Source organism: Syngnathus typhle, linkage group LG4 (assembly GCF_033458585.1).
Source record: "Syngnathus typhle isolate RoL2023-S1 ecotype Sweden linkage group LG4, RoL_Styp_1.0, whole genome shotgun sequence".
Classification (NCBI taxonomy): domain Eukaryota; kingdom Metazoa; phylum Chordata; class Actinopteri; order Syngnathiformes; family Syngnathidae; genus Syngnathus; species Syngnathus typhle.
In genome coordinates, this window is record NC_083741.1 from 12,875,038 (window position 1) to 12,899,403 (window position 24,366).

The window sequence follows — 24,366 nt, forward strand, 5'->3', positions numbered from 1 at the left end:
CCCTTTGTGTGGGAAACCATTCGGATGGCTTTTCCAGCAAGTCACGCAAGCACTTGCAATTGGTGATTTGTGATTTGAAGGATTACATGGCAGCTGTATAGCATGGCTAGAATTACAGTAATCCCCTGTGAGTAGCCAGACCAAATCCAAGCAACCCAGCCCCGCTGCAAATAGGGAAAAATGCGAGTAAAACGACACCATTCCCCCTTAATATGTTTAGAATTGTTGCACATTGATGCACATGCAGAGAAGACTCTCTGGATCTTCTACTCATGACCCAGGCTGAGGTCAGCTCCTCCCTGATATATACTAAAGTTTGTTTCTCGGTCGAGTTTTACCACTTCAACACGCACGCATGCACTCACCTACTCCGAAGTTGGTGACCTTTGGAACTGTAACAGAGAATGCAAGTTTTAATGTATAGTATCAGAGGTGCTCCAATTAATGGAGTTATCAACAAGTAAACAATTACCAAATTATTCACAAAAAAATCTCATTGATTAATCATTTGGAGACATGGTTTAACAAATAATTATCAAATTATTCACAAAATATTTTTCTACTTGATTAACCATTTGGAGACATGGTTTAACATAAAATTGTCCAATTGTCCTCAGAAAGCACAATAAATATTCTTCGATTTCTGAAGCCCTCCTTGAAAGCAGACTGACTGTCTTTGTGTTAAATCAAAAACATCTGCTTTCACTTTGAAAAACAATAGTCAACATTTTCCCCTGCTTTCGGACATGTGAGGGACCCAACCAAACTGAATCTTAGTTAACAAATATTTGTGCATTTCCATGCTGTCAATTTGATATAATATACTTCTTTTTTTTTTTAAGAAACAGGTGGAAAGTGGGTGGGTGGACAAACTCACCAAACTATATTAAAAAAAAATAGAAGGAACTTTTCAGTCACCATTCCATGACCTCTGGAGTTGACACGATTGTCCAAGGTGCAAATGAATGGGTCATCTTCAACAATCTTTCCACATTCAATATGGCGGAGACGTTTACGCACTTTGTCGTTCCAAGGCGAAATCTATTACTACGGCTGCAAACCGGAAAGACGCTGCTGCAACGCTGCAGTAAAGATTAGGCGGTTAAAAACATCCTGGACCATCAATTTTGACATTTCTTGATTAACCAGTGATCAGTAAGTGAAATGCACTTGTCAGAGCACACGCAGCTAATAGTCAGTTGGTGTGCACAACTTCACGTCATATTTTCAGATCCATTCACACGTGTTATGCGAAATACTGTTTTGTTCTGACGTGCAAAACTAGTCGCATTTTACTTCACTAGTAGTACCAGTGGTCAACTAGTGCACGATCTGGCCGCATTTGTTACGTAGTTGTCTTACTGGTATGCTTAGAAAAGCATGCACTACTAGTACTACGTGACTACTAGTGTGTGACACGTACTGATTGGGTCTTGAATATTCTGCATGCAATTAATATCATCGTGTAATAATTTGGGGGACCAGACTAAGTTATTCCTGATATAAAATCTGTCAGGCCTTTTTTATTATGTATATTACGGTATTTTAATTATTGTAAGTGTACAAAATATAAATCTCATAACTCAATCCAAAATGTGTCCCTGTTGTGCAGCCAATAATATCTGGTCCGCATTCTCTCATCTGGACTGTCAACGTTAACCACAAGCAAGCATGAGCAGCCTGGAAGAAGGCTCAAGCGATTCAGCACACACTCCCGAGCTGTCCAAGCAGCCTCTTCAAGGACTGAAATTGGCATCGCACGCCGTGCTGGAGAAAGTGCAGCAGAGGGGCAGGTCAAAATGTGCTAAATGCGGAGGATCAAGGATGTTCTTCTGCTACACATGCTGCCTATTAGTGGACGTCAGTCTGCAAGAAATCCCCATTGTCAAGGTCAGTATAAAGGTTTGGGATCGTTTGTTCTTTTCGTCCTTGGGTTCAAGTCGTTGTGATGGTTATAATGTCGTTTTTACGAAGTGTTATGTTTTTTGTCTTCTGCATACAGCTCCCAGTGAAGATAGACATCATTAAGCATCCCAATGAGACAGATGGCAAAAGCACTGCGGTTCATGCAAAGATCCTGGCGCCCAGTGACATCACCATTTACACATACCCCTGCATTCCTGAGTATGATCAAGACAAGGTTAGCTCAAGATCACACGCAGCTTGGTGCTCCGTGATTTGATGTTCAAAATACCGTCCTTTTAGTTACAATTATTCAAGCTACACATTTGGCATTGAATTCTGATCCTTGGAGGTCTGTGATAGTTTCAGATTTTTTTTTTTTAACAAAAACAAATTAATCTATATTACAATTAAAAAATACACTGATTTATTTTATACAATTGTTCAGATCTTTTAAGTTAGTCTTTAAATATAGACCATGAATTAATATAAAATACATTTTATCCACCATAATTAGTGTTGTTAACTTACTAAACATGTTTTTTACACAACGTTTTCTAAAAATAAAGCATACTAACAAAACGCACAGTGGCTGCTGAGCCTTGACTTCCAGTCACATGATTGGAGCAGGAAAACGCTACAATGCATAATTTCTCGATGAATTGGTTTCGGTGTCAAATTTACTGCTAAGTCATGGGCAACTATTTTCAAATTTTGAACTTCTAGGCAATCCATGGAAAAGTATTATTGATACATCATTATTATTTGGATATAACTTCATACATTCTCACCTGTCGCCCACCAGGTTGTGTTGGTGTTCCCCGGTCCAGGCGCTGTCACAGTACAAGACATGATACGCTGTTTGCATGAGAGGAATGAGAGCAGGTCACGTGGCCCCTTGTTAAAGAGGCGGAAAATAGAGAAGCCTCCATCTGCCTCACACCCTTCAGACGATCCGGGGTCAGGGAGCCCTGATGAAATGAAGGACTACAAATCAAGGACGCATCCCCTCCAGAGGGTGGTCTTCATCGACAGCACGTGGAACCAGACCAACAAAATCAGCACAGATGATAGACTGCAAGGTACTTACCGAGTTTTCGTTTTTATAGCCTCCACAATTTAACAAGGTCACTCTGACATTTCAGACCTGCTCCAGGTTGAGCTGAGGACAAGGAAAACGTGCTTCTGGCGCTCTCAGAGGGGCAAACCAGACACTTACCTGGCAACGATCGAAGCAATCTATTATTTTCTCAAGGACTTCCATGAGCAATGTCTTGCTCAAGAGTACAGCGGAGAGTATGACAACCTTCTTTTCTTCTACTCTTACCTGCACGCAGTCGTCAGAAAGTCGAAGGAGACCGGAAAGAAGGAAGCAGAGAAGAGACAAAAACAGCAAGAGACTGAAACACAATTGTAAATCCAATTCAAGTTTCATTTTTCCGTTTGATTTTGGAAGGGAAAGTGATATTTGCTTGAGTGTTTGGGATAAAATTTAAAGTGTATACAATGTGAAACGCTATCTTGTCTCATGTCAAAAATATTTCCTAATCGAGTTAAAGCTAGTATGTTAGTTACCAGTCATACCACGTACAAGTCTTAAAGTCCCTGTGAAGTGGGAATAGGTATTATCAATTTGACACACTACGGAGGAATGTTTTTAACAAAACGTCAATTCAGAAAATTCCAAGTAAATACAATACGGCCTCAAAATTGTAAACAAGCCGTTCTCACCACTTGCAAACAGCCACGCCATCTGACTAATCTTTTGTTCTTTAAAGCAAAAAAAATAAAAGAATGATATTGTCAGCATTAGGCAGTTTCCTGAAATGTATTTTTTTTTTACCTTAAAAGCAACACAATAGGAGTTAACAGTGTTTTTAAATATCTTTATTTACAAACTAGTACACAGGGCTTTGATTTCCCCCCTTTAATTAAAACTCATTTATTATTGTACAGCTTTAGGTCGTCTCGTTATATTTCATTCAGACGTAAATATCTTGGATCTTAATCCAACTGAAACCAAAATGTGTATTTTGTACCAAGAGGCTCCATGTAGTCAGTCAGCTGGTAGTGAGGAGCCTAGTAGAAGACCTCTCTAATCTTTGCTTGAAGGCTATCACATGTCTTTTTGGCATCTCCCAGCAACATGGATGTGTTGGCTTTGTAGAAAATGGGGTTATCCACCGCAGCGTAGCCCACACCCAAGGTCCGCTTCATCACGATTACCTGGATAAATGGGAGAAAAGGTTCCCGGACATGTCTAATACGGTGCCATCACTTGTATGTGACAGAGGATAAAGAATAAATGCCTGTGTATAGTTAATGTCTACATGTGTAGATCCACCATTTGTGTTCAAACAGCTATTGGTTATAACAACATGTAATTCTCATTGTGTTACGTTTAGTTTGACAGTAAACGTCTGTCAGTGCCAATTTACAACTTTCTTCGGGGTGGGGAGGGCTCAGTTGCTTTCTGATTTAAATTACGGATAAAAGTGGCCATTCACTGTATCATTCAAAGAAAAAGCTGGACTAACCTGTTTGGACTTCCACACCTCTAGAACAGGCATGCCGGCAATTATAGAGTTTGGATCTTCTTGAGCTGCAGAATTCACTGTGTCGTTGGCACCAATCACCAGCGTCAGGTCCGTTTCTGACATTTAAATGTAGTCACAGGAGACAAAAACAAAACCTGGTTTTGAAACACACTGAATTTCCCAGCACCACTTAGCAGTGCACCATCATAAACACAAGCATGTGTCTCAGGGCGTACGCTTGATTATCGTGTCAAAACAACAGCAGGCTGATCAAAGTAAGTGTATGACGTGATAGTTCAGTTCTTGTAATTTTCCTCAACACCTTGCAGCTAAAGGGACAGAACTGTTGTATTCCTGGGAAAAGCGTACCTGGAAAGTCTTCGTTGATCTCATCCATCTCCAATACAACATCATATGGTACACCGGCCTCAGCCAAGAGCACGTTTAGCTGGCCTGGCATACGCCCGGCCACTGGATGGATACCAAACCTGAAGAAAACACCGAATGTATCATTTAGTATGTGACTTACGAGAGAACGTTCGAGCAAATGCGTTGACAGTTACCTGACAGTCTTGCCTTGGTCCTTCAGCATCTTCACCATGTCTGCAATTGGATACTGGGCTTTTGCTGCACACAACCCCCAGCCTATGTACACACACACAGAACTTTGAAATCAGAGCCATCATTTTCCTCAATACCATGTACTGTAGGGCACCAGTTTGACTTTACACTGTTTCTCATAATCAAAGCCGTATGGTGGACCCCACATCTGCCCATGGTTGTAAAAATAACAACAAAAAAACACTTGAGCAAATGGCAGCCATGTGTATCCCAAGTTATTCTTTGAGGTTGATGCAGGCGGCAAGAAAACTAGTAATCTTGCATGAGCTGGGTAGAACCACACTGTACTTGACTATGATGACGAACATTTGACCTACAAACATCCATCGATACGAGCAAAGCAGTAGCGGAGCCTGAAATATGCTTTGAAATACACCTTAATTGATTCCATATATAGCCAGTGTTGAGACCTCAAAAACTGTGACTTAAATACATAAAGATCCAAATAGAGCTACGGGAAGTGCTACGACCTGAATGCATGCGTCAAAGACATACGTGATAGCTAGTAAATATTGGTTTTATATGTACATATGTGTTTCTAAGTACCTGGCGTGATGATAATGCTGTTGGCTTCCTTGATTATGTCAATGGTCTGGTCCACGTTGACCTCCGTGTGGGTGCCAACAATCTCCATGGGTTTGCCACCTGCCGTGGAGGTGGTCCCATAGCCACCCAGGATCACATTAGGCAGGGAGCGGTTCATCGCCTTGGGAGAGATGACAAATGTCGTTGTCGCACTTTCAAAAAGGGGGGAGGAGTAATGTCGATTTTTCAGGTACCGTAATTTTCGGACTATAAGTCGCACTGGCGTATAAGTCGCACCAGCCATAAAATGCCCAAAAAAGTGAAAAAAAACATATATATGTATATAAGTCGCTCCTGAGTATAAGTCGCCCCCCCCCCACCCAAACTATGAAAAAACCCGCGATTTATAGTCCGAAAATTACGGTATCTATTCTGTACTTCTGACGACATATTTTCTTCCCAACATTTAACATGTGCATTTTCTCTTTTGTAACACATCTGTATTTTTTATTGAAGTAGAGCCTATGTGTATTTTGGCGTACTCACCACGCACATGATGTAAGAAAGGATCGCGCCAGAGGAGCCAATCAAAGCGCCCACGATGGTCATAAGATTGTTGTCCAGTAAGAAGCCTTCAGCGCAGAGTGCCCAGCCAGAGTAGCTGTTCAATACGGTGATGACCACTGGCATGTCTGCTCCTCCGATAGCTGCTGTCAGGGTGACCCCCTACCATATTAAAGGACAAACAGAATTGGGACGTGAATGTTCACCTCTTGACAAATTTATCATTTGGATTATTTATCATTGATCACGATAGTCCATGAGAACATTTGTCAATACGTACTTTTTGAATACCGTACTACCTGTTAGCGGAAACTCACCATTACAGTGGACAGCCCAGATACTCCCAGTAAACAGCCCATTCCAGTACCGTAGCTGGAACTAAGCATGAAGGGCACCATGCCTCCCATTGACGCCGCCATGAGGCCAGCATTCAACATGTGGCGTCCGGGCAATAGGAGAGGCGCAGAGTTCAGGATGCCTGCAGACAAGTCGCACATATTTCAATTGGAAAAAAAAGTTTGGCTTTCTCTCTGTTTGGCTTCAGGGAAGATCATGATGAGACAAAACATGTCACACACTCTTCTCTTTCGTGTCTACAAACACTAGGAGAGTCTAGTCAACTACAGAAAGCAAACAGTGAAATGGTGGAATTTGAAACATGCCCGAGAGCTGTCTGGTTTCACAATTGCATAACATAAAGAAGGTATTTATGATGTAGCTATTTACTTTTTTTTTTTTTTTTAAATAGCGTATTCTCCTTAACATTGAAGAGAACTCTTAAATGAAAGAAATGTCCTTAATAAAACATTTTAAAAGATCAGTTTCTGATGATTTGATTGGTGGTCCAAATTCCCCTGGAACACGCATATGCATGAAAAAGAATAGTATGTGATGGTTAAAATCACTCCACAATAAATAAATGTGACTGGCAACGGCAAGGTCAAAATTCAGGGCTGAATTTGCTTGAGGATCATTTTGACTTTGGAATGATCAAAGACGCAATCAGGAACTGACATGATTATGATGATTATCGTATGTCAAAAATCCAAAACTGCAATCATATGTGAAAAATGAGATCTTCAAAACATGTGCTTGTCTTTCTCCAAATGCTAGTCAGGCTACGTGAAGTACCTTGCAGCTTGCCATAGGCGACCAGTGATCCACTGAAGGTGACGCCACCAATGTACGTGCCCAAATAGGCCACCGTCTTGAGCACGCCGGCGGCCGGGTGAGCGTCAAGGTGGGGGAATTCGATCATGTACTCCGCCACGCAGGTGAGAACCGCCGCCAGGCCCACAAGGCTGTGGAACGCCGCCACCAACTGAGGCAAGTCGGAGATTTCGATCCGCTTGGCTATGGTCAAACCTGCATAATACATTAATATGCATTACAATAAACATTATGGTTCATGACAATAATGTGCAAATGTGGACTGCCTAAAGCACTGAACTTATCTAGAAACTATAAATATACATACAAAATAGATAAAGGCCACCGACTGAAATAAAGCAATTTTGTTTTCTTGAAAATTGAGCTTTTGCGATACTGCATTCTACTACGTTGCAATATTGATTTTAATTTGATTAATGGTTCAGCTCCAATGTGGAGCGATTAACACAAACCTTCTCAAGCATGTGAGCCAACATTTGGAAGTAGAAAGAAAAAGAAAAGAAAATACCAGTCGCCTGTTTTATGTTTCTCTACTCTGAGCAATTGGGCCTGAGCTTCAAAGGGCAAAACAACCGTCAAAAGTTTTAGTCCTCCACCTCCCCTCCCAACAAAACATGAACAATCAAAGCCAAGAGGGTTTGTGCAGAACATCATTTATCATCCCTATGTTTTAAATGACCTTTACAATATTACACGACGGTGCTGACAGTTCTTCCAAACGGATTTGATACTAAGTAAATCAATTTGTTCATGAACTGTGAAGAGATCATTATTATTTAAGTATCCATATTCCTTGTTACCCCGCGAACCCCGTGGGGACAAGCGGTATAGAAAATGGATGGATGGATGGATACTTCTTGTGACATTTCTGTTAGGTGGTGGGTCTTGAGATTTTTCTAACGTGACCTGGATGCCTTTGTCTCAATATACGTACAGTACGTTCCAAAGCAGGTCAAAGTGCTGTAAGAGATCATCGGAAGTGCTGCAGGTAGTGGTGTATTTTCACTCAATTGGTCTGAAAGTCATTTATAAATTTAAATTTGGGGCACCTCTCTCAAGAGGGCGCATTTGACTCATGCATGTGTGAATTATTACAATGATTGGCACTGAAGCATGGCGATGCAGAGCTTTTACTAGTCTTGTTATGCATATTTTTAGTGCACAGTCATTACTCTCGGCATCAAACATCTGGTGCCTCTTTGCAAATAACAATTGGGATATGCCTTCGAGTCAGAAACAATAATAAAGTAAACATGCAAAGTCTGTTAACAGCTCGAAACACACATAGTGTGTGTTCGCAAAGAAGCCACCTACCCAGAGTCCCTCCAGTGGCCATGGCCAATGACATCTGTGACAGCAGCTCTGGAGAAGGCTTGAGTGCACCCAGGGTGGCGGCGATGCCCCCTGCAACTCCCATCATGCCCAGCGCATTTCCAAGCCGACTGGTGCCCTGAGCGGAAAGGCCTGCCAGTGCGCCGACGCAGCACAAGCCGGAGCCCAAGTACATCATCTGAAGAACACCACAAGCAAACAAGTTTCTCAAACTGTGGAGTTTACAAAGTTTTGAGAAGCAGACAGGACAGAAACACAAAACACAATTTCTCTCTAATTTGAACTCAACTCATGTCATCATAATTCATTGACACCAAGATGCCACAAGATGGCGGCAAGCAATATTTTGGGGCTAAATGAAACTTCTCAACTCGCTTCAACGTAGTTTCTTGGCACCGTGATGCTACAAAATGGCGGCATGTTGTGTTAAGTGCCCTTTCACCTGTTCAACGCTGTAACCAGCTGCCACAGATGCGCCATATCCACCAACAAATGCAGCCCCAGGTAACATGTACAGGTAGTTGTACTCCGGAGGGTCAGTGGGGCGCTTGAACATGTCCAACATTCGCTGGGTGATAAGGAAACCACCTGAAGATATGACCAATGTGCTTATTATTTGGCAGGTTGGTAAAAAAAGCCAGTCATTTGTTTTTGCACAAATAGAAAAAGGGTAATCAGACCAGCAATGTTGATGGAGGAAATAAAAGCAGCTGCTAGGGCGAGACTCTCAGGCAGTGAGGATGGTGTGAGACCCCCGCCCATCAGAACCAGACCGCCAACCGCTGTCAGACCTGTTGAAAAGCAGCATAATAAAAGTGGAAACTATTTTAAGTTTGGACCATTTTTTTTTTCAAATTGAGTGCCGAGGCTCAAATCATTACCCGAGATGGCGTTTGTCACGGACATTAAAGGTGAGTGGAGCGCGGGGGTGACGCCCCACACGGTGTGGTACCCCACGAGCCCGGCCAGGCCGAAGGTCGTTACCATTTGCGTGAACGCGGCGTTGGGCGAGATGAGGCCCAGAGCCAGACAGGTGGACAAACCTGCAGGAGTCAGCAAAGCACAACTACTTAAGCTGTCTAACTTTTTAGAAGTTAAGAAGTGTTGGCATTAATGTTTCAGCTTTGCATGTCCTCCCCTAACCTGAAGTATAGATGCCAGCATTAGTCATTGTGCGTTTGAAGGGAGAAACTCCAGCCACTTTCTCAGCCGCCAACTCTGCCACGGATTTCTGTTTCACCGGTGGTGGTGGGACGGTCTTGGGAAGTGGCGCCGGGAACATATTCTGTCCATCCTGTTGACGCACAAAACATATGCAAGATTGTGAGAACGGATGACAGAGTTACATCAACACAATAACGCAGCAGTTTTCTTGCATTGTGGTAGACCTCCGACTCCAAACGCAAATTTAAAGGTTTATGGCATGAACAAACAGCAATCAAGATATACTTACTAGTAGGTTTAACGAGGGCGAAACTGATATGTAACATCGAGGTTGCACGCTTTGCCTTCAATAAACAATGTGTCAGAGCTAAAGATTCCTGGAAAAGTCAATTATGAAGCGTTCATAACATTCTTATTGGTGGAGCAATTCAAAGCCGGGCATGGGGTTCTATAATCATTTGGAAATCAACAAGCTCTGATACCCAGGAGGCAGCAATGAGTGCCAGCAGAGTTTACAAATCAAACCCACCTTCATTACAAGGGTCCCGCGGATCACGTGGTCCATTGTTCCATAGTCAAAATCCTCTTTGGGTTCATAGTGGAAGTACTCCTTGTCGGGGCTGATGGCTTTCAGAAGCTTCAGAACGTTGTTGGAGTACAGAGTGCTGGCTTGGGTGGCCATGCGGCTGGGCAGGTCCGTGTAGCCAATGTGGGTCACGTTCTTATTCAAGAAAACAAAATTAGAGCATTTGGGAGAGGGGACAGAATCATTCACACTATGTACTTAACTACAAGTACAGATACTTGAGTTAAAAAAAGGTCTGGTAAATATATTAAATATATTAAATAGATTAGGTAGGTAGGTAGGTAGGTAGGAAGGTAGGTAGGTAGGTAGGTAGGTAGGTAGGTAGGTAGGTAGGTGGGGGTTGGGTGGGTGGGTGGTTGGTTAGGTAGGTAGGTAGGTAAGTAAGTAGGTAAGTAGGTAAGTAGGTAAGTAGGTAAGTAGGTAGGTAGGTAGGTAGGTAGGTAGGTAGGTAGGTAGGTAGGTAGGTAGGTAGGTAGGTAGGTAGGTGGGTAGGTGGGTAGGTGGGTAGGTGGGTAGGTGGGTAGATGGGTAGATGGGTAGATGGGTAGATGGGTAGATGGGTAGATGGGTAGATGGGTAGATGGGTAGATGGGTAGGTAGGTAGGTAGGTAGGTAGGTAGGTAGGTAGGTAGGTAGGTAGGTAGGTAGGTAGGTAGGTAGGTAGGTAGGTAGGTAGGTAGGTAGGTAGGTAGGTAGGTAGGTAGGTAGATAGATAGATAGATAGATAGATAGATAGATAGATAGATAGATAGATAGATAGATAGATAGATAGATAGATAGATAGATAGATAGATAGATAGATAGATAGATAGATAGATAGATAGATAGATAGATAGATAGATAGATAGATAGATAGATAGATAGATAGATAGATAGATAGATAGATAGATAGATAGATAGATAGATAGATAGATAGATAGATAGATAGATAGATAGATAGATAGATAGATAGATAGATAGATAGATAGATAGATAGATAGATAGATAGATAGATAGATAGATAGATAGATAGATAGATAGATAGATAGATAGATAGATAGATAGATAGATAGATAGATAGATAGATAGATAGATAGATAGATAGATAGATAAAAATATAAATAATCACCTTGTGAATGTGCAGCTCTCCAGGCCTGGTGGTCTCTATGTTACCACCCGCCTCGGCAGCCAGATCCACCACCACAGAACCATCCTTCATGGACTCGACAAATTCCTTTTTGATCAGAATAGGAGCCGTCTTTCCTGAACGCAAGACAACAATCATGAGAAAATGAGAAGCCTCAATGCAGACCAACGTATGGACCACTTTTTGGCAAGACAGCCGGGACGCATGAAAAACAAAATGCAGTGCCAGGGTCAGGGTCAGAGTGACTGACCTGGAATTAAAGCGGTGCTGATGACAATGTCGACTTCTTTGCACTGCTTGGCAAACAGCGCCATCTCAGCTTCAATAAACTCCTTTGACATTTCTTTGGCGTAACCGCCGACCCCGTCGCCAGACTCTTTGACGTCCACTTCTAAAGGCTCCGCCCCAAATGACTTGAACTGTTCCAGAGCTGCTGGTCTGATCAACACCAAACAGTTCATGTCAAACCATTTGGGCATTTATGTATTCTTTGTTATCCATCTTTAGGCCGTACACTAATTTTTTTCATTGGCAAGACAATTCAATGCACACGTAAAAGGACCATATCAGTTGTTTTGTTACTCCTCTAGATAGCACTGTTGGTTTGAATAAAAGAGTCCCTGTGCTTTTAGAATGTTAAACAGAGGTCACCATTTACAGAAAATAATTTGAAGCTTCATTTCATTTTTTTCCACCACTGCCTTCCTTTGCTATGTGACATTTCTGCTCAGTCAAAGGGAGCACATTGCTTTACTAATAAGGTTTGTTCATTGCTGTAGTAGGTCAAAAGTGGCACAAGTAGTCGAAACATGTTAATAGTGACAGTAAATAAAGTGGCCATAATACTAATGCACAGTAGCCATTCTACTAGTATGCCAAAGTTCTCCTAAAAGTCAGAACAAGGAGCATACTCATCCATCCATACATGGACCTCACACTGGATATCTAGGATATCAAATAAATCCTCAAATAGCTTTCGTAAAAGCCGTTTATTAGATATCCTTGATGTAAGACAGTTCAGTATACTCGTCAAACCACAAGGGTGCACGAGTAGAACAATTTTATTTTTCCGTACGCCTAGAAGTGTCTCTAATGCAGCACCACGATTAAATTGCATTCTCGTAGGCTTAAAGTGCCATTACTAGTGATAATGAATGTTAGTAGTAAGAAACAATGGTTCTACTAGTGCACCCTAGTCAGTCTTACAGGTGTGAAAAATTCTACCTCGTGTCAAATCCTCGGACAATGGCTCCCATGGATTTGGCTGCCCCTGCGGCTGCCAAACCGGCTACTCCTCCTCCAATCACCAGGACCTGAAGTAAGCACATTTTACTTTTGAGAGTGGCAACAAGAAAACACACACACATGAAAAAACATATTTAATGATATTAATGAGGATTTTACCTTAGCTGGTGGCACTTTTCCTGCTGCTGTGATCTGGCCAGTGAAGAATCTACCAAAGTGGTTGGCAGCCAGAACAACAGCCTTGTACCTAAAAAGAAAAAAATCCAAGATGTTCTTGTCACTGATAGAACCACTTGATCAAAAAGTATCCTAAAAGTAGCCACCTGTACAGAGATACGACATATAAGCTGCTCAAAAAGTGATATGAGAAATTCTATTTCGACAAAATTAGTGCTTTTTCACAATTAGCTGGCATCTTGGTGCCCAGTAACTATATCGAAGTGAGTATATTGAGCAGCTTCCTTCAGAGCTTTGCTACCATCTTGTCGTGTTTTAGATGTATGTTTAAGTGAATTGAGGAGTTTCGTTTCAACGATAATAATACTTAGCTGGCCTGTTGGACTTCAAGAGCTTCATTTGGTCAAATGTTGTCCTTTGCCATTATTATTGTGTATTGAAGTCAGTTGAGGAGCTTTTTAAAACAAAAGTAATGCTTTACCACCATCTAGTGGAACTATGTGGAAGTCAGTTGAAGAACTTCATTTTGCAAAAAAAGTAGTGCAATGCTGCTACCTTGTGGCATCTCTGTTAAAGAGTTGAGGAGATTAATTTAGATAAAAGTAGAACTTTGGTTCCATCTTAGTGCAAAAGTATTCTGTAACAGCCTTGATTTTCTGAGATGTTTCCACAATAGTAGATGTAAAACTGTGAATTCAAAGCAGATAAGTGGGTCCAATGTCAGCTGCCAGGGTACATGCACCCTGGGCTTGTGGACAAAAAATCAATCACACATCACAATTAGACAACCATTCTCATTCACACTGCCGAAACACAATACGGCCAATTTGTAAAATAATTTCTATTGGACCACAGCTGCAGCCACCACATCCATTGGATTTCTCTCGGCCCTCACCCGGCAATGTTGGCCATGGAGCTGAGTGCGTCATAGCCTTGCGCAATGGTGACTCTGGGCACCTGGTCCATAGCCAACACTGTGCTCCTCCTCTCTGACAACTTCTTCATCAGCTCCGGATTCTGAGCCGGATAGACGAAGCTCACCAGGGTGGACATTGGCTTCAGAAGGTCTGCCTCGCTCAGACTGGGTGCTCGAACCTACAGCGGAACATGAGCACTTCAATTATGCTTAATACAGACCCAAGTGGTGGATGGTCAGAGCAGTGCAAACCTTGAGGACCAGGTCTGATCCAAGGGCCCCTTTGACGTCAGTGATGCTGGCGCCAGCATCTTTGTATTGCTGGTCAGAGAACTTGGAGTCCTCACCAGCTCCACTTTCCACCTTTACACTGAAGCCTTGCTTGACCAGCGCCTGCACCCCAGCAGGAGACAGCGCCACACGCCGCTCGTTCTGGAAGGTCTCCTTGGGAACGCCAACCACCAGCTCCTTGTAGAGAACACCTGCAAATCAGATGAGCACAAAACATCTTTATTTGTTGTGGTTCTAATAGTAATGCAAAATTGCAGGTTGTGGTTTTATGAGCCTTTTCATGTTTGTCCCCACAATCCCTCCCCTGCTGCCCGATAAAGATTAGCTGAGGTGTCATGCCGCAGATTAAAACCAGCATTTTCTAAAGCAGGGATGTCCACCCCTTGATGCAGGCCGTAATTCATTTTATTGCAATATGCGGCGGGACAATAAAAAAATCTGGCTGAACAATGGACATCTTTCTTCTAGATGCTCGCCAGCTGGATGTTTTCTTCCATCTGTGAGGCTTCATTAGGCTTTCGAAACTCTTTTCTTTGTTTTGATTCAAACTTTAAAACAGTCAACCACAGTCATAATTGAAATCTAGTGAGTGACAAACCATTTGAAAAAATAAAGCTAACGACGCCAAAATAACAAATATATACAAATAAAGGAATAAACAAAAAAACAAAAAAAATTAAGGCATGGTTATACCCATTAATGATACATAATATGGATCATAACATGTATCAAAATATGCTGACTTGTGAATTTTTGGGAAACAAAAATAAACTGTTTTCCAACTTTACACCAAGTGCCAGCTAAAAATCGCACTTGGTGTAAAGTTTGAAAACCTCTAATGTTAAGCAAATGACATTTTATTTTAAACAGACAATACACTGTCGTTTTTTTATTGTTTCTCCAAGCACTAGAGTACAACCACGTGTGAATGGCTGAGTGCAAGTATCAGGTTAACATTTCTCTCCATAAATGGCGCCGTGACCTCGGTTCCATGGCGACACGAATAGCAGGTGACTGGCAGCCGGCCAGCGTGGCTCAGGCCAGTTATACTCCAACACAGATAGCGCTGCTTGGCAACTTTGAAAAAGTTGCTATGGAAAAAAAACTTGCACAACTCTTCTTAAACATGGACTTACAGACACTTTGAGGGTGAACAAATCCGATCCTTGATTTATTTTTAGGTGAGAATTGTCCAGAGTCAAGTTTGTATAGGTCACCTTTATCTGACCTCTCACATGTTAGCAGTGCAGAAAGCTTTTCCATTTGTGCAAAGAAGCCTCAATATTGTTTTTTTTTTAAATCCTATATTGCTATCCTACCTTTGTTGGCCTGTTGGTCCCATAACGCAGGGAAAGTCCTAAAATTCCTCCTTGCTGGTATCTTCTGACGGACCCCTCGGTGGAGCAAAGTGAGAGACGAGCTGGAGAGGCAGTGCAGGAGGGTCGACATGGCCACGGCGCGTCTGCCCGGAGACTCCTTCTGGGTCTGTCATGGGAGTTAAGATTTAAGTTAACACAAATTTTACTGATGAGTAACACAAACAGGCCTCGACATACACCTTGGCTGTGCGTCCCAAGAGAGCTAGCAGACGTAGCAGAGTGACATTTCAGCTCGACGGGACACGCAAACGTCCCGGACCTGATCTCTCGCACACTGCGGCTTGTTCGCGAGATCTGGAATTATGACGGCACAGGTGGAAAGTGTGCCAAGTGCGTTCCGGCTAGTTGAGCAGGCAGCAAGCGGAGAAAGTTAACCAGGGACGGCAAATGTTTTGAGGATTAAATGGGGTCATTAGGACAAACAGGTTGTAAGACAAACATGTGATGTTTGCAGATAGCGGTTTAGTGACGCAAGCGTGGTGAAGGAGGCATGTTTTAAATGGTGTTTAAATATTATTAACTGTGCTTTTTGATATGTAGTCATTCCTCTTTTACTGCATAAACTTTTTAAACCAAAACCAGTTCTTGAAATAAACAGGAGGGTTGTGACCTTTTTGAAACTGAAAGCTATGTACATACGTGAAAGGCTAAAATATTTGCTCGTATTTATATTCCGCTGAGTACTTTTTTCTGCAATTCATCTATTGCACTTTTATCCCCCTCTCTCTACCTGGATACTTGACACACCCAATTCAGGTAAACTGGGAAAGAGGATGCAACTGGCAAAAAAAGGCAATGAAGGCATGAGTCATTGAATCCTGAGGCTGGCTGGAAAATAATTATAAATCATGATTTAACAAACTACAAACATTAAACTATAAACATTATATATAGTGTGTACTGTCTACTAGAAGAAATTTATGATTTTTAATTCTTCAAATTCCAGTTGGTTTGCAGTCTATAGGGTGTACAAAAACGTACATTTAGAAATACTATATATTCTCGTATTGTTTTACAGTTATAATAAAGTGTTTCTGCAGAGGAAGCTTACACCTGTTTAATTCTAATGTAGTAGGTATTTCATGATCAGCAGAGGTTATCACCACTGTCTCAAAATTGCATTCTTCCTATACTCCATTGGAATGCAGTAATGCTTTAAATTACACTTTTAGAAATTGGGAATAATGCATGAAATGTCCCCCTTGTCCAACAAATCCTAAATAAAGTAAGATGACTTGCCTTTTTTAAGATTTCCACCCTTGTCAATAGTTCAATAGTCTGAGAAGCAGGTAGAGACGTGCAACTGTCCGCATTCAACCCAAGCACCTGCCACCTGGCTCCTGCCTCCCGCACGTCCACGTACACACACGTACAATCTAGGAAACGACCTTCTTCTAGCTAGATCGCGCCGCGCCTGCATTACTATTTATGGATAAATAGGAAACCATGTGACTAGTACTCATGACCACTCTGGGTGAAGAAGAGCTAAGCACTTTGCAGACGCCACTCAAATACTGCCGGCAAATCGAATTAAAGGTTTAGGTTTAGTGAGTCAAAACCCAGACAAACATTAGAGGACATTTTCATTGTATATGCCACAAGCACTTCTTGCAATCAAGCAAAGATTTGTGCATATTTTCAGAAAACTTTTTTCCATTCAGTCATTTCCTTCTCTGTACACGTAGGGGCGCTAAATAGACAGTCAAGTGACATAAAATGTTGGCCAACCATAATGCATCATGGTTTGAAAAAAATGATACTGGACTGGACTAATAAGGAATAAATAGGCTAAAAGGGTTCAGCAACAGGTGTAATTATTATTTTATCCTGCAACGTCATGTATTACAACGAATGGGGAATGATAGTGATTGCAATAATAATAATAATAATAACAACAATAATAATCATTATTATCATTAAAATACATATTATATTAATACATATAAAATAATAATAAATAATAAAATAATTAAATATATTCATTTAATATCATTATTATTATGATTGGTATTTGCAATATGATTACTACTATTATTATTATCACATATGTTAATGAAATAAAAGTAAAAAGGGATAACTTTTCAAAGAGGACACTCGTATTTTCAACAATTATTTGACGATTCTACAGTTTTATTGTTATAGTCGCAATACGGAAGTCAGACAGGAAAACGTTTTGGTTGGCCACCTTATTTTCATGCCACATGGCTATTGTAAACATGACTTTCTCGCCGTCTCGTAGCTTGTACGTACATCATAAATACGGTACGGAAATGGGTTACACACATTTATTTATTTGAAGCGAAATGATAGTAGTTTACGTGATCACGACTCACCGGTGACTTTTAATCCGTAGCTACTAGCTAATAGCATAGCTGACATTAGACTTAAATACGAGCATCACGTATTTCTTCTCTGGACAGTAGAAATGGACTGAAAGTAATAGTTACTTGACGATGACGTCTCTGAAGCTGTTGCCAGTCGAATCATCAGACCGGGGCTCGCAAAGATGCAGGCTGGGTCCAGGTTTGATGGCGGCGCTGGGCTTGACTGCGGGCTCCCCGGTGCTGGTGTCCCTCCCCGAGGGAAGCTGCCTGTGCAGCGCGTGGCCCAGGCCGGACCTGGCTGATGGCTTCTTACAGTTGGACATGAAGTCTTGCTCGCCATATCTCATCAGGCAACCCCCTTCGCACCTCACCCTGGATCCCGAGCAAGTCACATCCATCCCGTGTCCAAAACTGAAAGGAATGAAAATAAGCGTGGTCGTCCAAAGTGTTGCTTTCAAGAGAAACAGCCCACCTCGTTTTATTCATGAGCTTGTGAAAGACATGCTGAAAGGTGCCTTAGTGCATAAGGAGCATGTCATAAATCTGGAGGATTTTGATATGGACATTCGACATGTTGTCATTAAAGACATCTATCCGGATTCTAACGCAGCTGGACTTGTAACTTCCAAAACTAGTGTGGATATTGCTGATATCCAAACTGTCAGGCACTTCAAGAGCCATCTGCAGGGTCAGGTCACTGTACCTTTGGGGGGCCTGGATGAGGTCAGCTTGCATTCATTTGAACGAGGAATCTTGCCAAGATGACTCCAAAGCACTCAATCTAAAACCAAAACTTTTAAAATCCCTTTTCTTCTCTAGGTGAGTGCATCGTTACGAGAGATGTTGCAGCTACCCCTTCTCTATCCAGCCACCCTTGATTCTCTTGGGGTAGCGTGTCCCAGAGGTGTCCTTCTTGTGGGCCCTCCGGGTGTTGGAAAGACACAGCTGGTTCGCAAAGTGGTTGGAGAAGTCGGAGCCATCCTTGTGGTGGTCAGAGGGCCAGAGGTAAAGTGATTTGAAACCACGACAGCACCTGTATGTCTTGTCCATCTGTGGGATTGAACTTTTCAGGTTGTCCGTTCCCGCCCGGGCGAGAGCGAGGAGGTGTTGCGAGGCGTCTTCGCGCAGGCTCGTGCTGCAGCAGAGGAGGGTCCGTGTGTACTCTTCCTGGATGAGTTGGACTCCCTTTTTCCGAGAAGAAGCGGCTCGTCCGCACCGGAGAACCGCCTGGTGGCTCAACTCCTCACACTGATGGATGGGGTGGATCGATCAGATCGCTTCCTCGTCATCGGTGCCACCAACCGCCCAGACAGCTTGGATCCGGCCCTGCGCAGGCCTGGAAGATTTGACAGAGAAGTAAGAGAATATAGATAAAACACTCAAATGAATGTTTGAATCATGACAGACATATCTTTATCTTTAGGTCATCATTGGGCCTCCTACCTTGTCCCAGAGAGCAGCGATCTTGTCTGTTCTGTGCGAGAAGATGCCGGTGTGTCCCAGCGTGGATATGACGGAGCTGGCACAGAGAACCACAGGTTATGTCGGGTCAGACCTCAGCGCACTCTGCAGGGAGGCGGCCATGGATGCTATGCGGGAAAACGCAAAGGTGAATCCAACGACGCGGCATATGAAACAGATTGTTGTTTATGTAACGTGATCATTCTTGCGGACATTGTAGATACAAGGAGATGATGGTTTTTGGTCCTGTCTGTTTTCATGTTTTGTGAAATGTTGAGCTACCTTGTTACCTTTTCACACAGGGTTCAGGGGAGCACATGGTGGCCCTGAAACATTTCCTTGAGGCTCTAAAGTTGGTGCGGCCGTCCTGCCTGCGGAGCAGCCTGGGCCGGACGGACCTCGCTCCTGTGGCCTGGGATCAGATCGGAGGTCTTGAAGACATCAAGCTGAAGCTCAGACAGGTGTATTTTTATTTGGTGATAATATAATCCACAGTTAATATAGTTTAGCATTTTGATCAGTACTCACATCTTGGATGAACTGGAGGATCATTCACACCAGTGCTATCCTTACTTGACATGTGCTACAGAATGTGTGCAAAGCACTACTTTTATCTAAATGAAGCTCCTCAATTCAACTTAGTTTCTTAGCACCAAGATGCCACATGATACCTTTAGTACCTGTGTGTTTCCGTACGTATGTTTCTAGAGTATCGAGTGGCCAATGATGTACCCCGAAGCCTTCTCCCGCCTGGGTCTGTGTCGCCCCCGTGGCGTCCTTCTCTACGGGCCTCCGGGTTGCGCCAAGACAACACTGGTCCGAGCGGCAGCCTCGGCCTCAAATTGTACCTTCCTGTCCGTCAGTGGTGCTGACCTCTATTCGCCCTACGTGGGAGACTCGGAGAAGGCTTTGTCACAGGTACTTTGGCGTCACTCTGTATTCATTCTTCTTTTTTTTTGTTTCATCCGCAAACTCACCTCTGTTGGTCAGCTGTTTCGCCAAGCGCGGGCTTGTGCTCCCTGCATCCTTTTCCTGGATGAGATCGACTCTGTGATCGGCTCACGGTGCAGCGGTCAGACGGTCAACAGTGTTCAGACTCGACTCTTGTCCGTGCTCCTCAACGAGATGGATGGCGTCGGCCTGAAGACGCTAGAAAGGAGGGGGACGCAGAAGATCCTCCAGGTAGAGGGAGCAGAGGCAAATCACACTACAGACCAGGTTAGAGCACACGTGTCAAACATGCAATGCACAAATACTATAATGTGTATGACTTTTGTCTGTTTATTTCCCTACACTCTTTTATTATGCAATTGAATCTATTCCTGTTTCAACCAAAGATTTATTTGCCATTTTCTTAGAAATATATTTTTTAATTGACATGCATGCAGAGAAAAGAATTCCTGCATTTGTGTTCTTTAACAGCTGGACAGCCAGGAAGTGTGCAACAAAGACGTGATGGTCGTAGCAGCCACAAACCGACCCGACTGTTTGGACAGCGCCCTTCTGAGGCCTGGAAGACTGGACCACATTCTCTATGTGCCACCACCGGACCTGCAGGTTAGAATTCATTCAGTCACACATTCTCAAAACTGAAAGATCATTTGGCGAAAGAGTGTTACAATTCTTTTTTTAACATAAAGAGTCAATAGCATCAAAATTGTATGGCTGTAGTAGCTCCATTCCATAAATATTTATCAAACATTCCAAGGAATCCATTTTGTGGTGTTATGTTCTTGATTTAAACACCAAAATGTGATTTATGAATTTAGGCCACTGATTTAATCCTGATATATAATGTGAAATGTTATATACAGGCTAATTAGCATAGAAGTTGCAATAATTACAGAATAATCCTTTAGTCAACTGCAACCTATCTGGATTTGTTTGGAATATGCATCATTTTCTCCAACCGATTTATGGTTTTATCATACTGAACACTTTCTTATTTAAAAAAAAAATTGGGTTGTCTTGTGTTTAGGCTCGTCTTGCCATCCTGAAGGTGTGCACAAAGTCTATGCCTGTGGCTCCCGGTGTGTGTATGGAGGAGCTGGGTGCCGCCACTGATCTTTACTCTGGAGCTGACCTGGAAAATCTTTGTAAAGAGGTAAAAGAAATTTTACACGCTAGGAATTTTCTCGAAAGGGGCAAGTATCTGAAAACTTCTGTTTTTGTCAAACAGGCTGCTCTACTGGCATTAGAAGAAAATATGCAGGCGTCTAGCATCATACAAGAGCACTTCCTGCAGTCTCTCAAGAAAACCAAGCCGTCCCTTACAGCCCAGCAAATCCAAACATACCAGATAGCGTCTTAGAAAAAAAAAAAAAAAAGTTCCACCAACATTTCTTTTTTAATAAAACAACAAAAACCTGCACTTTGGTGTCTTCAATTTTCCCTCCTCTCGAAATGAGTTCTCCCTTTGGGTTGCAAGGGGGCGCTGTGCACTATTGAATATATTGATCTGCTACTTTAATGGTTGGCAAATCCTCCCTTTGGTGAATAGCAGAGCAGGAAGCTGTGTCTACGTGCCTGTTACCTCGTCGTTGCAGCCTATATCAATCCGGAGTAGGCGGAAGGGATGCTCCACTGTCTCACAAACCCGAGAGCTACTCCACAACTGAAGGTGAGAGCTGCTATATGCTGATGACACTGCTGGCAAAAGTTGGATCTGTTCAATGGGAATAAGCCAGGAATTTATTTAACTGATGATTGGCTCTTATGAGGGAACTTCCTGGAAATTTACCAGAAATTTTCAATATAGCTAATGGAGAAATATGGCCTGTTTCTCATCAGGTATCAAAGGACCGGTACAAAATGAAGGGATTTTTCCAAATGTTAAAAAAGAAAAAAGAGGTGAGTCGGGCTGATTTTTGTGAGTGATGAAAGCTGAGGATGGTGTTATTTTCTAAAATAGAAATATGTTTTTAAATAATATAAAGAATATACTATAAATGTTATTTAATGATTATCCCTATCCAATTACATGCAGCTGATTCCGCTGATCGGGTTCATGGCTTTAACCGCAACAGGAGCCACCACAGCATCCTTCTACTTTCTTTTCACCAAAACGGACGTCATGTGAGTAGCAGGAGTGCTGTGTTTGGTTTTGTCTTTTATCAAAGGTTTGATTGTGTTGCATTTGTATTGTTTTCAGTTTGAATAAGACCTCCAATCCAGAACCATGGGAAAGAGTGGATCCATCCAAGCCCCAAAAGGTGAAAACATTTAGTTTTGTTTTTAAGCAATTTTGGTTGAATTTGGAGCTGCGATGAAAATCGAAGTTTCCTAAGGGCCTGTGAAAGCTGCTGCGTCACAGAGGAAGAAATGTTATTAAATAAGTCAGCCTTCCAGAAAAATTGATATTAATGCGTGCGCCTGCATGCCAATGAGCGAGTCTGCTTTGAGTGCCCTTCTATCTATCCATGACCACACTCTGAAATCAATAGAAATGGCACGACACTTTATTTTACTTTTAAACAAAATCGAGACAAAATAATAATGAAGACAAAAACCCTGGTAAAGTTTGTTTTTCTGTTATATAAGCACAGTATTATGTTACTTCACTTGCAATTGCTAACAAAAAGAATTAAAGACCTTGTTTAGTGAAAATAAATGTCCGGTAAACTTGTCACACTACTTCTAAGAGTGCTATTAAAAACCCAAATTTTAATCCCTGCAAAAAAAATCAGAAAGTATCTCAAAATTAAATCATGCAATGTGATCCTTGTTCTGTCTGGCCCCCTTGCAGCTTATCACCATCAATCAGGAGTGGAAGCCAGTGAAGGAACTGGAGCTGGTGAAGAGTCTCATCAAGTGAATGGCGCTCTAACCTCTCGTGACCTCGCTCCCCTCAGCACCCACCCATCAGTCGAACAGAATCCTTTCCGCACGAGCCGGTTTGTTTTGATGTCATGTCAGTGTGCGGAAACGCTTCTGTTCCTGTCTGCTCTTTAGCTGCGCGACCGCAAAAATCATCTCCAAACGTTAGTATGCTGACAGGAAGTAGCTTGCACTGCTCCTGTAAATGTACAAATTAAAATGGGATGCCGGTGAATAATCTACTGTACTATATAAGATTGCTAATAAATTATGTTTATCGCAACGGTGACTTTTACTAGCCAGCTATGTCAACACCACTACACTTTTCAAGCCTAGGAAATGTTTATAGACTGTGTAGATCATAATTATGTGCTGTAAATGACATATTTCTTAGGTTTATTGTTCATCTATGTAAACAACTACACTATCAAGGGCTATGTATCTATCTATTTTCTGTACCGCTTGTCGCCACGGGAGTCGTGTGGACCTTCGGCCCTCCCTGTGTGGAGTTTGCATGTTCTCCCCGTGCCTGCGTGGAGTTTCTCCAGGTCCTCCCACATCCCAAAAACATGCTTGGTAGGCCGATTGACCACTCCAAATTGTGGATGGTTGTACGTCTCTGTATGCCCTGGAATTGGCTAACAACCAGTTCGGGGTGTCCCCCACCTACTACCCGATGACAGCTGGGATAGGCTCTTGCACGCCTGCGACCCCCATGGGGACAAGTGATACAGATAACGGATGGATGGATTTAGCTACGTGAATAACTACACTACAGATTCATTGATAACAGCTCTAGACGAGACATCATCAATGAACAACTACTCCCTTCCAACCAGTTTATGGATAAGTGAGCGTCCACCTACACCAACAATTTTCTTAATAATGGAGAATGACCCACTCAATGTTGTGTGGCACATGCACGTGGTTAGACACAGCTCCGAGTCTTGCCTCATCAATGATTCACGCATCACAATGACTGAGTGTGGGCAAGGGTTCAGGATATCACGTTCATCCTTGCATTATTATTTTTTTTTCCCTTTGCAGTGAAGCGTTGTGTTGATAGCTGCCTCCAGTCGTGTCACGTCATGTTGTAACAAGGCTCTGAGATGTCAAGGGTTTCTGTATCTAGGGACGTCCATTATGCTCTACCGGGTGGCGGTGAAAGGTTATTTAAGGAAACAATAGCAAAGGGGGAAGGATGTAAAGTGCTGGAAGACATTTGCAGAC

General features: G+C 42.5%; 4 protein-coding genes across 6 annotated transcripts; 3 read left to right on the forward strand and 1 right to left on the reverse strand.

Annotated features, from left to right (window-relative positions):
* Positions 1-1,009: 1,009 nt before the first annotated feature.
* Positions 1,010-4,229, forward strand: dtwd1 (DTW domain containing 1). Its single transcript, XM_061277496.1, has 5 exons — positions 1,010-1,155; positions 1,613-1,890; positions 2,003-2,140; positions 2,708-2,984; positions 3,048-4,229. Exons 2-5 carry the CDS (start codon positions 1,672-1,674, stop codon positions 3,317-3,319), a joined length of 906 nt encoding a protein of 301 aa, XP_061133480.1. The 5' UTR covers positions 1,010-1,155; positions 1,613-1,671; the 3' UTR covers positions 3,320-4,229.
* Positions 3,775-18,006, reverse strand: nnt2 (nicotinamide nucleotide transhydrogenase 2). 3 transcript variants are annotated; one of them, XM_061277492.1, is made up of 22 exons: positions 17,983-18,006; positions 15,476-15,641; positions 14,118-14,347; positions 13,845-14,044; positions 12,932-13,019; positions 12,752-12,840; positions 11,778-11,965; positions 11,510-11,643; positions 10,345-10,536; positions 9,795-9,945; positions 9,533-9,694; positions 9,332-9,442; positions 9,094-9,239; positions 8,634-8,829; positions 7,281-7,514; positions 6,467-6,627; positions 6,132-6,311; positions 5,607-5,766; positions 5,003-5,084; positions 4,809-4,927; positions 4,440-4,555; positions 3,775-4,128 (listed from the first exon to the last, which is right to left on the reverse strand). In XM_061277492.1, the coding sequence occupies exons 2-22, from the start codon at positions 15,603-15,605 to the stop codon at positions 3,982-3,984; spliced, it is 3,216 nt and encodes a 1,071-aa protein (XP_061133476.1). In that variant the 5' UTR covers positions 15,606-15,641; positions 17,983-18,006; the 3' UTR covers positions 3,775-3,981. The 3 variants fall into 3 exon arrangements, with proteins under 3 accessions (XP_061133476.1, XP_061133475.1, XP_061133474.1); XM_061277491.1 differs by lacking the exon at positions 17,983-18,006 and adding an exon at positions 16,775-16,935; XM_061277490.1 differs by lacking the exon at positions 17,983-18,006 and adding an exon at positions 15,715-15,834.
* On the forward strand, positions 17,989-21,696 carry afg2b (AFG2 AAA ATPase homolog B). The gene is made up of 10 exons (XM_061277493.1): positions 17,989-18,582; positions 18,679-18,864; positions 18,931-19,215; positions 19,283-19,468; positions 19,623-19,781; positions 20,029-20,238; positions 20,311-20,538; positions 20,743-20,877; positions 21,299-21,424; positions 21,500-21,696. Exons 1-10 carry the CDS (start codon positions 17,989-17,991, stop codon positions 21,629-21,631), a joined length of 2,241 nt encoding a protein of 746 aa, XP_061133477.1. The 3' UTR covers positions 21,632-21,696.
* Positions 21,697-21,807: 111 nt separating this feature from the next.
* Positions 21,808-23,419, forward strand: lg4h15orf48 (linkage group 4 C15orf48 homolog). The gene is made up of 5 exons (XM_061277499.1): positions 21,808-21,940; positions 22,111-22,170; positions 22,307-22,395; positions 22,472-22,532; positions 23,066-23,419. Exons 1-5 carry the CDS (start codon positions 21,896-21,898, stop codon positions 23,132-23,134), a joined length of 324 nt encoding a protein of 107 aa, XP_061133483.1. The 5' UTR covers positions 21,808-21,895; the 3' UTR covers positions 23,135-23,419.
* Positions 23,420-24,366: the final 947 nt, after the last annotated feature.

Coding starts and splice junctions, on each gene's coding strand:
- dtwd1 (XM_061277496.1), top strand. CDS start 1,672: ATGAGCAGCCTGGAAGAAGGCTCAAGCGATTCAGCACACACTCCCGAG. Junction 1,891..2,002: donor AAGAAATCCCCATTGTCAAG/GTCAGTATAAAG, acceptor TTCTGCATACAG/CTCCCAGTGAAGATAGACAT. Junction 2,141..2,707: donor CTGAGTATGATCAAGACAAG/GTTAGCTCAAGA, acceptor GTCGCCCACCAG/GTTGTGTTGGTGTTCCCCGG.
- nnt2 (XM_061277492.1), bottom strand. CDS start 15,605: ATGTCGACCCTCCTGCACTGCCTCTCCAGCTCGTCTCTCACTTTGCTC. Junction 9,443..9,532: donor CGTGACAAACGCCATCTCGG/GTAATGATTTGA, acceptor GCTTTTCAACAG/GTCTGACAGCGGTTGGCGGT. Junction 7,515..8,633: donor GGCCACTGGAGGGACTCTGG/GTAGGTGGCTTC, acceptor TGTATTATGCAG/GTTTGACCATAGCCAAGCGG.
- afg2b (XM_061277493.1), top strand. CDS start 17,989: ATGACGTCTCTGAAGCTGTTGCCAGTCGAATCATCAGACCGGGGCTCG. Junction 18,583..18,678: donor CTTTGGGGGGCCTGGATGAG/GTCAGCTTGCAT, acceptor TTTCTTCTCTAG/GTGAGTGCATCGTTACGAGA. Junction 19,782..20,028: donor TCAAGCTGAAGCTCAGACAG/GTGTATTTTTAT, acceptor GTATGTTTCTAG/AGTATCGAGTGGCCAATGAT.
- lg4h15orf48 (XM_061277499.1), top strand. CDS start 21,896: ATGCTCCACTGTCTCACAAACCCGAGAGCTACTCCACAACTGAAG. Junction 21,941..22,110: donor GAGCTACTCCACAACTGAAG/GTGAGAGCTGCT, acceptor GTTTCTCATCAG/GTATCAAAGGACCGGTACAA. Junction 22,396..22,471: donor TTCACCAAAACGGACGTCAT/GTGAGTAGCAGG, acceptor TATTGTTTTCAG/TTTGAATAAGACCTCCAATC.